An 11857-nucleotide genomic window follows, 5' to 3' on the forward strand; every position below is an offset into this window, starting at 1 on the left:
CGGCCTGGATTGAATAGGGATCCGGGCGGGTTATTTTTAAAAGGGTCGTGGGTCGGGTAGTTTAAAATTTGGGCTGGGTAATTGGGTTTTAGGATTGGGTTCAATTAGGTGCTAAATCAGGCTAAAATTGAAATGAAAATGGGTTAATATTTAAATAGCCATTTTTCCCTTGTTTATTTTATAAAAATAGTAAAATAATTTTTTGGGAATAAATTAAAAGTACTAAAATGATAAATAATACATAATTATTAAATAAAAAATATCGGAGTTAATTTTATAAATACAAACACGATTAAATCTTAAAATAGGCTAATATTGCAATTATATTCAATTTAGCTTTAAAAATACTAAGCATATTTACAAAAATGTGAAAATTATGTTAGCTATATTTTAGTATAGGTATGATAATCCAATAAATAAATCACGAAAATGATATTTTTTGGAGTAATTATTGGATTTTTCCTGATAAAAATAAAGCAATAAATTGAGTTAAAAATCTTTGAAAATTAGGGAAAAATAGTAAAACATTAGGACATGCTTATATATGCATATACAGGCTATTTTGAAGGTATTTTGCATATTGAAATATACAGGGAAAAATTGGGTATCAACACCTAGTAGGATTTCAACTCCTCTAAACCGAGCAAACTTCAGATTACAACCTATTGCAATCTAGGAACTAAAGTCTTAATCCCTCACACCTTATAATAACTCTATTGTAAGCCCTTTGTAATAACTCTATTACAAAGCGACAAACCTTGACTAACTCTAATCAATCTAGGAATTAAACTCTTAATTCCTCACCCTTTACAATAACTCTATTGTAAGTCCTTTGTAATAACTCTAATACAAAGCAACAAAACTTGACTAAGTCTAGTCAAGAAACTAAACCAAACAGTGGTTTATATCTGTCCTACAAAGACACTTCTTGAAAGTAGTGTAAGATTACAAATAAAGAACAAAATAACAAAGACTCAGCAAATTTAAGGACTTAAGATATCTTCAATTTTTGAATCTGGTCCTTGAGGTTGCAGCAGCTTTGTTCTTGAGAAAGGTGATGGCTAGCACTTGAGAGAATATTGTCTTTTGATTTGCAGGTGTTAAGGAGATGAGATCCCTTGCCTATGTTGATAATATGTGTGTGATGTCATCAAAGATGATGCAATAACGTGTTCTTTAGTTTGGCCTTAGCAAGCTACAACTGTGCTGCTGTACTGCTGCCAGATGGTACAGTTCAGCAGTCTGCCAGACGGTACAGTGCAATAGCTTTTACAACTCTAGAGTTGACTGCAGCACGACCAGGGAACTGATCCATATCTGTTCCCTCTATTGTTCCCTCTGCTGATCCCTTAACTAATTTCATTGAGAGTTGAACCAGACATCTGACTAGTTACTGTGGACGCAAAGGAACTAATTGTTTCGGGTTCCTTATCTGGTTCTCTCATGAAGTATGTCAAATCATCAAAACAAAAGGACATATAACTTATCAAAATAGTTTTAATTAGCAGGTGTCAGAAGAGGAAGTATAATGATCAGCGTGGCAGTAGAGATAATTAGACACGATGAATAGATCGTAGGCTTATGCGATGGCAAATTCCGAGAAGATGAAGTGTTTTAACGATGGCACGCATAACACGAACAGGTGATATAGAGTGTCCAGACTCCAGACCGTCCTCCATTTCTAAATCAAAGGAGATCTAGGACCAACTAAAGAACTCACCATCAGAATTAGACGAAATTGGACACATTTCCATCCGGTTGGAAACTTATTTTGATTAATAAGCCAAGGACGGATTGACAATGAAAATACACCAATCCTATTAATGATTTACACGCCCTTCTTAGTTCGTACAATACATAAATCTATATATATATATCCTCGCCTAGTTTCTTTTTTGCTTGTTGGAGTTTTTTCTTTCATTAGGTAATACCAATTTTAGGTATATATATTCCAAGTTCATTTTGTCCTCCTTTTGAACAGAATAGCTGCTATTATTGCCAATGGTTGCCATGGTGGATCAGATAAATATGGCTACTAGTATTCCCACGACCATGGTAGGCATACTGAGGGAGCTTTCCTGCAGCTTTCTGATAACAGAGAGGAACAACCATCTGCGGCTTTGCCATCGTCTGACGGACACAAATCTCATTATAATTAACTTGACCACGATACCTTGATGAAGTTACTGTAGTTGGAGGACTAGCTGCAGCTGTGGTACAAAATGACTTAGGCGAGCTGGCATCACAATTACTAGAAGTAGTGTTGGTGGTTGTAGATGATGAAGAAGCAGTGGAAGAAGGAGAAGAGACAACTTTTTTTGTGGATTTGGGTGGTGAAAGAAAAGCTCTGATCTTGAGGAAGGACGATGGTGATGCAGTCGCAGCACGATCATATTCTTCAATGAGATTGACGAGATCTTCATCAGAGGTGATTGACACAAGTGCATCCAAATCTTCTGTTGGCAATTGACACCTTAAACTACTCATTGCTCCACACATCTCCCTTAGCTTCACCATCAGCTCTGTAAATCAGACATCCCACATAAATCCCATTTTCTTAATAAATCTACTACTCCAATCCATAAATATTGCCAAGTAGAGTATTTGTGGACCTATGCCGAAATATTAGTATATATAACTAGAGAGCTTTATAAAGACAGTATATATTTATTTATAACAAAAATAATGCAATGACATTTTGCATCTATTGGCTAGCTTATTTGAACATTCCTTAATTGGTATCAACGAGTAGCAAGGCACACTTGAATAAATTAAAGAGGAAGAAATGGGTAATTTACCAGCAAAAGAAATGGAACGATGAACGGAAAGGACACGGGTATCGCCGCCATAATAACGGAGTTTGCCGTCAGGATGACGGGGAAGAATCTTGCCACCGTAGCTAGAGAGGAATTTGATGTTGGTGGACTTATTAAAGGGTAGTTTATGAGAGTTGATGGAAGTTCCAACCATGATATAATTGAACTGATAATGAAGATGGGTCCGTAAGAACAAGTGGGACACCTATGAAGAAAGAGGGAAGAGAGCTTTGAAGATGATTTTTACCCTAGTGACTTCTTCAAGCCTATGGAAGTTTCACTTCAGAACTCATTTATATACTTGTTTGAAGAGGCAGGGGAGAAGGGTGAGATTTCGGGCCGAGCCGGGCCGGATCGGATAAACTAGAAGTGAGACCCCACGCATATGTCAGCTAAGATCCCATACTTGTGGGCTTCAAATTTTCATTTTCGTTTATCTTTTCAAAAAGTGATGGCCATATCTTATACTCCTACACAAATATATTTTAAATTTAGAATAGGAGTATCGTTATTTATGCAGTCCCCTTCCCCGAATGTGGGTACGTCGAAACTGTTATGGCCTGACCTCTGGCTACATTGCCCGTTGGGTTCATATTATTGCAGGTTGACCAAAGCTTGTGATTTCATGGGATTAATTTTTGACAATTCTATTTTTATAGTAAACTCATATGAACATAAGCTTACCATTTGTTTTTATACAAATTTTTACTACATCAAAAGAAGGAAAGAGGAAGATGATGCAAGGTCACTCATAAGGTTTGAACGCTCTCACCAAGTGAGCTAACTCTCAACCTCAGAACGCAGGTTACCAAGTACGCAGGTTACCAAGTCTCATCTCACGCTAGTATTCCCTATTCGTTTCCACTATAATTTTTTACCTAGTTGCAACACTTCTCTACTAGTTAATTTTATGCACTACGAGAAATTGCATTTAAAAAGCAAGTAGTTTAGTTGAATTATCACGCGATATTTGTAATACTTGAAACAAAGATCCAAGGATTAGTAGAAAAGTTACACTGTAGGTTGTATTTGTAACTGATAAAAACTTAGATATTTCCTATAGTACCAAAGTAAGTGCGCAATTTCTCTTTGCAAGATCAAATAATGCTTGGTCTTATGTGAACGTTCACCCATATTATAAAAACAATGAATCTCAGTGGTTAAAGAAGCCTTCCACAAGAGCCAGCACACCTCATAAGTCATATCCTTATCTTGAATTAGTTCCCACTTTTATTACAAACAAATACTAGTAATAACTACAATACTCCGCTTTCATTATATTAAATTCAGTATCGACCTTTCCTAACAAGTCAATATCTCCTCTTGTCCATCACATAAATAAGATAGAAGTTAATAATACGGGTGAAATGAAATTTGTTATTTTCGTGCTCTGTACTATCATCAACCCAGTTTATGACCAAACCCTCGAGTCTTTTAATAATGTTTCTATTTTTGGTAAGAGAGTACTGACAAGTTTATACACGGAGAATACGACTATTTGGTTAGAATACAGTGTCCGCATTCATGAACTGGCCCCTATGCTCAAGGAATGGTCCGCTCCCATTTTTTTTTTGGGCAACAGTAGATTGTGATGGCAAGCCTACCAGTTGTCAAGATTTGATTGGCGGCAGCATGCTTGCAGTGTCAGTTACTATCTTTTTGTTGCAATATTCTCCATTTGCTTAGGGTGTTTATATTCCTTTAACCACCCGTAATTTCTTTCATCCTGTTTTATTTCAGAAATTCAATCTTTGCTTTTATATATCTACTATGTCGCTACGTTTAAAGCAGTGTATAAACACTAAATTTATATGTTATTAGCTGAAATGATATCTGATTTCCTTCGGCGGTTCGGCCAATCGATACTATTGACAATCTATTGCACTCAACTTACGAAGCAAACCAGAGAGACGATGAGAGGGAAAGGAAAATTATTGAGCTATCAATTGATTTTGAGGTACCCACTTGATGATCGATGGATTTTTCCTTCTCTGGTAGAGCACACACGGAAGAGATCTAAGAAGTGTAGTGAATACAAGGTATGCCATGGCCCGTGTGTTTATTTGGTTAAACGAGTTATGGGTCGATTTGTCGATATATTTAAAAAAAAATGGATCATTCATATTTTCTGATGGCTTTCTGTTTAATGAGTGGTATTTTTATAAAGGCGAAATATATAAACGGCCCTTTTATGTTGTCCTCAACGACCAGATAAACACCTCAATTGACCCAATTATCAATTACACACTTTATTTTAGACTGAAGTAAGACCTTATGAACACCTCATGCTGACATGGCAAAGTGTGTGTTTTATAGTCACATATGAGCGCGTGGAACCCTTAAAATCAACCTTTTTAAAAAAAAAAAATTTACTTTATGTGGTCCCCACTTACTTTCATTTCATCGTTCTCCTCCAAAATTTTCACTTTCAAACAATTTCCATGGCAGCCCAAATAGCAAGCCAATATAGGAAATATTGGTACTTCAAATTTTGTGCTTATGTCTCCTTTCAACCTCAAACTCCCGCTACCATCTCTACCATTGTTACTGCCGCCACCATAAGAACTCTGCTCACCTCCTCCTGTCCTCCACCACTACTTTAGCCGCCTCCACCACATATTAAAAAGCATACCAAAGACAAATCTTCAATCTATCTCCACCAGCTCCACCAACTGTTGATACGCCGGTATCATCTCTTTCTTCCGGTGCTTCTCCTCCATTCATCGCCACCGCTCCTTTGGTGGCGATTTGCTGCTGCTTTTGTCGGATCTGCTGTTGTAGCTGATTTGTTGCTGCTTTGGTGCTTTAAATCTCTGACATTCACGGGCTCTAATGTATATGTAGTTGTTATGATAATGAGCATCTATATATCCACCAAACAAATTTGGTATTATAGGAGTTGTCTATCAATTCAATTTTTTGGTCAGTCCGGTGAGACTCCATTACTGCCGGACTAGAACTCGTCGGGCGTGGGAAAGGGGTCAGATGATTATTTTTGTTTTAATTATGACAAATTACATGTGTCGTCCTTTAATTGGTTCATTTTAATACATCATTGGCAAGTGTAATTCACGCATGTGGTTTGCTGCACTTGAGTGTTTATTTGATACACTTAGCAGTCACTTGGAGTGTTTAATTGATAATTGGGTCAATTGAGGTGTTTATCTGGTCGTTGAGGACAACATAAAGGGGCCGTTTATATATTTCGCCTTTTATAAAGTTGGGTAACGGTGAGGATAGATGTGGCCTTATAGTATAACGAAGGCTACATGTGAACAATATACCAAAGTCGAGGGATATTTTTAGACCTTTTCCCCTTTGCAAAGTGTATTCTACCCAAACCCAATGTCTTGAAAAATACAATTTAGCCCAAACTGTAAATATTTATATTTTGCCAAAAATGGAAAGAAATCAAATTAGTTCCCTCCGAAACGCCCCTTTCCCCAACGTCCGGCGTGCCTAGTAGCACTTCCGACCAAATTTTCCCGTCGACTGAACTCAGATTTTACTTTATAGCTAGCAAATCTCAGCGCCCCAACCTTCTTCCATCCCCATTGTGGTATTATCTCACCTTCATCATTGCATTTCCTCATTTTTGCATCTGAAGAGAAAGATTTAAATTTTCGATTGAAGAGGTCGTTTTGTGAGTACACTATGTTGGCAATTCATTGTAAGACATATATTTTTCGACTTGCTCAGCTGGTAAATGGTAAAAAGCTCTCTATCATTGCGTCCGCCATTTTCAAAAATTTGATTCTGCTGTAACTTGTCATCGACCATTTCTGGTTTATTAGATTTATTCTATGTGCCAAATATGGGAGGTAATATCATAGTAGGTGGTGATTATACGGTTGAGTAGGTGGAGACTATAAAATGCTGGAAATAGTAGTCTAAGTCTACGTAGACATTAGCTATTGTTGTGTCTCGTAGTGATCCTGTACCAACTTGGTTGAGAGTGTAAATAAATGTGGTTAATTAAGATGTAAACATTGTTCTAACGATCCGACTGGTCGTTTTAAGATTTAAGGTTACGTTCAGTGGTTTGAGGTCTTGAGTAGCTTCCTCTTGGTATTATGTCTTACGAGCATGGTCTGATTTGAATTTCCGATGTTTCTGGATGAATTTGGATGAGTGATTCTCACTTTAGAAGCTGAAGTTAAAAATGTTAACTAAGCTTTGACTTTTGTAAAAACGATCTCGAAATAGTGTTTTGATGGCTCCGGTAGGTTTGTATCGTGATTTTGGACTTGGACGTATGCCCGGAATTGATTTCGGAGGTCCGTAGGTTGACTTATGTTGTTTTATCAAAAGTTGGCAATTTAAAGGCTTAGAATTTTGATAAGTTTGACCATAGGTTGACTTCATAGCTATCGTACTTGGATTTATGTTTCGGGACTTGGAATAAGTCTGTTTTGTAATTTGGATCTTGTTCGCAAAGTTTGGCGTCATTCAGAGTTAATTTGATAGGAATCAGACGCGCGGTTGTATTTTTAGAAGTTCTTGAGTTTCATGTTGAATTCATGTGTTTTGAGGCCGATTCGTAGTTTTGGATGTTATTTTGATGATTTGATCGCAGAGCGAGTTCGTGTTATATTTTTAGACTTGTGTTGATGTCTTGTTTGGAGCGCCGAGGGCTCAGGTGAGTTTGAGATGTGTTTCGGAGAGTTCATTGGAGGTTCAGATTTTTGTTGATGCTCAGATCTCGCAATAGCGAGAAATATGTCGCATTTGCGACTGTCGCATTTGCGAGCTTCATCATCGCATTTTCGAATAGCATAGTGGCCTGAAGAGTTCGCATTTGCAAACTCCCCATCGCATTTGCGATACTCGCCTGGGTTGGGCATTGGTCGCATTTGCGATTACTGTGATCGCTTTTGCAAATTATCATGTTCGCATTTGCGAACAAACTATCGCACTTGCAATAACAACATGGATGTGAGATTTTTCTCTTTTGCGATGGATCCTCGCATTTTCGGGGTTCGCAATTGCGACACCTGCAACTGGACAAAAAGCTGAAGGACACAATTTTTTGTCTCATTTTCATATTTTGGAACCCTAGACTCGGTAGGAGGCGATTTTGAAGAGAAATTTTCATCTACAAAATTTGGGTAAGTAATTATAATCTATTTCTAAACATATTCAATCAATATATCTTATATTTTAACATCAAAATCATGTGAATCAAAGTGAAAATTTGTGAAACTTTTGTCAAATTTTTGAAAAATAAAAATTTGAGTTTCGAGAGTCGATTTGGACCCGGATTTTGAAACTAGTTACATATATAAACTCGTGGGTTCATGGGTAGTTGAAATCTGCCATTGGACCCGGGTTTTCACTGGATGGGTCCTTGGTTGACTTTTAATACTTTTGAGCATTTGTGTAAAGATCGTAGCTTTAATTATCAGAATTGATTTCTCTTGCATTATTTGATGTTATTAAGTTGATTTTGGTTAGATTTGTGCCGAGTGGAGGTGAATTGTTAAGGAAAAGCTATTTTTGAGAATTGATTGAGGGCTTTTGAGGTACGTATCTTGGCTAACATTGTTTGGGGGAACTAACCCGTAGGGTTTGATATGTTTGGACTATTTGAACTACGTGAAAGACGTGTACACGAGGTGACGAGTGTGTGCATGGATTATATATGGAAATTTTATCGGCTTAGACTCTTAGGTTCTTCTGTACATTAGAATGAATTTGTCTTATCATGTTAAATCCTCCATTGCTAAATTTACCCTTACGTGTTTATTTGATGTTGATTGATTAATATTCTACCCATGGTTCCAAATATACTCTTATGCACCTTAATTGAAGATGTTGCCTCTTTTATTGACATGTTATCTCTTCCGTAATTGCTTAACGTTAATTGAAGTTATTGTTATCCCTTCCATTGTTGACTTATCCTTATTTGGTATTATTATTACATGTTATCTCTCTTATTGTTGAACTGTACCAATTTGGAATTATTGTTACATGTTGTCTCTCCTATTATTGAGTTACACTTATTGGATATCGTTGTTACATATTATCTTTCCCATTGTTGAGTTATTATTGTTGAAACCATTATTACTTGTTATGTCTTTCATTGTGAGCTCGTTCTTCCGTTTTTTTGTGTTTTGTAATTCTTGTGTTGGTTTGCTTGTCGTACTCTTATGTTATTGTTGTTGTTATCGTTGTACTCAGTGTTGTTGAGAGGAGGCTATGTGTGGTTGTGGTATTTGAATTGTTTTGAGGAAATATTGTGGCATATGGGCACATGTGGTGCAAGTTATTATATTGTGTTGTTATGTTTTGGCACACGTGATATTGTTGAGAGGATTGTTGGGGTGTTCGTACGTGAGTTGTCCTTGATATTTTTATTATTGATATTTGCATATGCGGCGTGACAAGGCAGGCTATATATCTATATATGTGGGTTTGCGCATGTTGCGGACAAGGAGAGTGTACTATTATGCGCGTGCAGCGAGACAAGACAAGCATTTACTTTATTGTTGATGATGTTCTAAACGTCAATACCACACAAGAAGGGGGAGGGGGTGATTTGTGTGGTACCCAATTTTTGCTCTAGAAGAACCTGGTTCTTCTAGATGTGCTAACTACTGCTGTTTGCGGAATAATAAATACAGAAAATAAAGAACACAGAGACTTTTTACGTGGAAAACACCTGGCTCAAAAGGTAAAAAAACCACGACCTACTACTCAGTAGGATTTTCCCAAACTTCCACTAAAATCACTGAGCCAAAACAGCATTTACAAAACTCTTTGTAAACCTAAGGATTAACTCTAATCCCGTTGTGGCAACCAGCCTCTAACTGCTGCGACAACTTCAAGTTAGCCTATAACTTGAATACTCAAAATACCTATTACAATTGCTTCTAGATAAAGCTGAAAGGTACAATATGAAAACACCTACTACAATTGAACTAGAAATAAAGAAAGACACATAAAACTCTTTATGGAGCTGGTTCTTCAATCTGGTTCATGTAGCTTCAGGTTTGCACACTTGAATCACACACGAACTGCTTGCAAAAAGCCTTGCTATTTTGCTCCCAATTCACGTTTAACTTCTGCGTTTTTGTGCAACACTTTAATGTGAGAACATCCTGCAATTTATAGAGTTAGTAGATGAAGAAATAACTAGAGTTCTGATGCAACTCTTCCTTGGTGGAAGAGTTCTAGTTGATTTCAACTTCTAACTCCTTCCCTATCTTGGATAGTGTTCTCTTTGATTAAGGACTCCTTCTCCTTATCAATTATGCAACCTTTTCGATCAGGAGATATTAAATACACCAAGTTAAGCTTATCTCCTTCACGTGCAACCCACATGCTCGAATCTGCCCGTTTTTGTGCACCTGAGTGATGGACCTGGTTCATCCTGAGTTCCTTTGTCAGTCTTCAAAACTAACCTTTACTTGGGCCAACAAATTCCCCCTTTTTGATGATGACAAACTCTGTGCTTTTCATACGCTTAGGCCCTGTCAGAACTCAGCTCAACATCAACACAATGTTAGAAACATTTTTCCTTTTTATCACTTATCATCAAGGACCAGGTACATTAGGTTATAAACATCACTGTTCAAAGTGTAAACATCACTTGTTTAAAGCACAACCTTTTTCCCCCTTTTGGCATCATCGAAAAGTTGCATAAAAAATGTGAGATAACCAGATTTTAAAGCTTACTCATGGCCACTGGGGCTACTTCAAATGCAATCATGGATTAATCATCATAGATCAAGCTAAGAATTTTAACCATCAAAGAAATATAAACAAACAGTTAGAGCAAAAACAGTGAATTTCATTGATGATTGATAAGATTCTACCACAAAGCATAAGAAGAAATAAAAATACTGAAAACATGAGCAAAAGAAACAAAAAGTCCCGAATTGGGTCACTGGTTGATCTACACTAGGCTAGGATTTAAGGCTTGGAAGAGGTAGGGGCTGGGTTATTTGCTTGGAGAAGTTTCAGCATGTCTTGAAGAATTCCATCATTCTTCTCCTTTTCCCTTGCAAGTTCAGTTCTGAGAACATCTCTCTCAGATTCTACCTCAACCAATCGTGTCTTCAGCCTTGCTATCTCAATATCCTTTGCCTCACTCTCCTGTACCAAGACTCTGACTTTGCTATTGATAGGTGTCTTTTTAGATGAACCAGGTTCATTAAGAATGACATTGACTTCATAATCGCAAGCAAGCAGAGTATTAACCCCACTTCTTCATAGGTACCTTGAAATGTGCAAGCACAGTTGTGAGAATGAAACCATAGGGAATGGCATGAGTTTTGGTGCCATTGATAACCCTATCAGTAGGTCCAAGAGGGTTTCCTGTTCAGATGGAACAGGTTCATCTATATTTCTCAAGTTGAACCTACCCCTCAGCAGCTTCCCACTTCCCCCTGTTTTGCTCACACTCTCTTCTATTTCAGTAAATTCCTCTCCCCAAACAACCATTGCACCAGTTTCTTTTGTTAGACCAACATGAGTGGGTGAAGAATCAACCACTCTTTTACCCTTTCCCCTCACAGCACTCCTAGCACCCTTGCTCTCTTTTTCTTTTTCCTTTTTATTTTTACCACCAACTTCTCTAGATTCTGTAGTCTCAACACCTGCTATAGATCCTACCAGTACAAATCTATTCTCTAAATTTGCAGCAACTTCAGAGATTGTCTCAGGAGTAACTTTAGAATCAGAAGATACTTGTTCAGTTTCCCTCGTATGATCCAAGGTAATGTTTTTGGAGTATTTTGAGTTGATTACTACTCCTAAACACATATATTAACAAGGATTGATCTTGAAAATCCATAGATTCCCATTCAAAATCCCTAAATTGATCAAGAACATTACAAGTGGGGATTCTCAAGATTCTTACTACAAGAGGTATGTCTATCACCTCTAACTACTCTATGGTGATTTATTTATGTATGATATATACGTTAGAACTCATGGGATGGTGATTGGAAGCCATAAGTGCCTAACCTAGGTTGTGTTGGTGTTGTAGAGATTGTGAAGTGGGTTAATTAGGAGTTGATGGTTGGGTGTGAATGGAT

The 11857-nt window shown here is 37.2% G+C and overlaps 1 protein-coding gene across 1 annotated transcript; it reads right to left on the reverse strand.

Moving 5' to 3' along the window:
• Nucleotides 1-1477: 1477 nt before the first annotated feature.
• On the reverse strand, nt 1478-3093 carry LOC109212982. The gene is made up of 2 exons (XM_019376728.1): nt 2799-3093; nt 1478-2522 (listed from the first exon to the last, which is right to left on the reverse strand). The coding sequence occupies exons 1-2, from the start codon at nt 2968-2970 to the stop codon at nt 1993-1995; spliced, it is 702 nt and encodes a 233-aa protein (XP_019232273.1). The 5' UTR covers nt 2971-3093; the 3' UTR covers nt 1478-1992.
• Nucleotides 3094-11857: the final 8764 nt, after the last annotated feature.

This window comes from Nicotiana attenuata, unplaced genomic scaffold (genome assembly GCF_001879085.1).
Source record: "Nicotiana attenuata strain UT unplaced genomic scaffold, NIATTr2, whole genome shotgun sequence".
NCBI classification, from domain to species: Eukaryota; Viridiplantae; Streptophyta; class Magnoliopsida; order Solanales; family Solanaceae; genus Nicotiana; species Nicotiana attenuata.

Bases quoted from the DNA above. Each gene is read 5' to 3' on its own strand.
- LOC109212982 (XM_019376728.1), bottom strand. From the start codon at position 2,970: ATGGTTGGAACTTCCATCAACTCTCATAAACTACCCTTTAATAAGTCC. The intron at 2,523-2,798 runs GTAAATTACCCA...TCTGATTTACAG, and splicing joins TCGTTCCATTTCTTTTGCTG to AGCTGATGGTGAAGCTAAGG.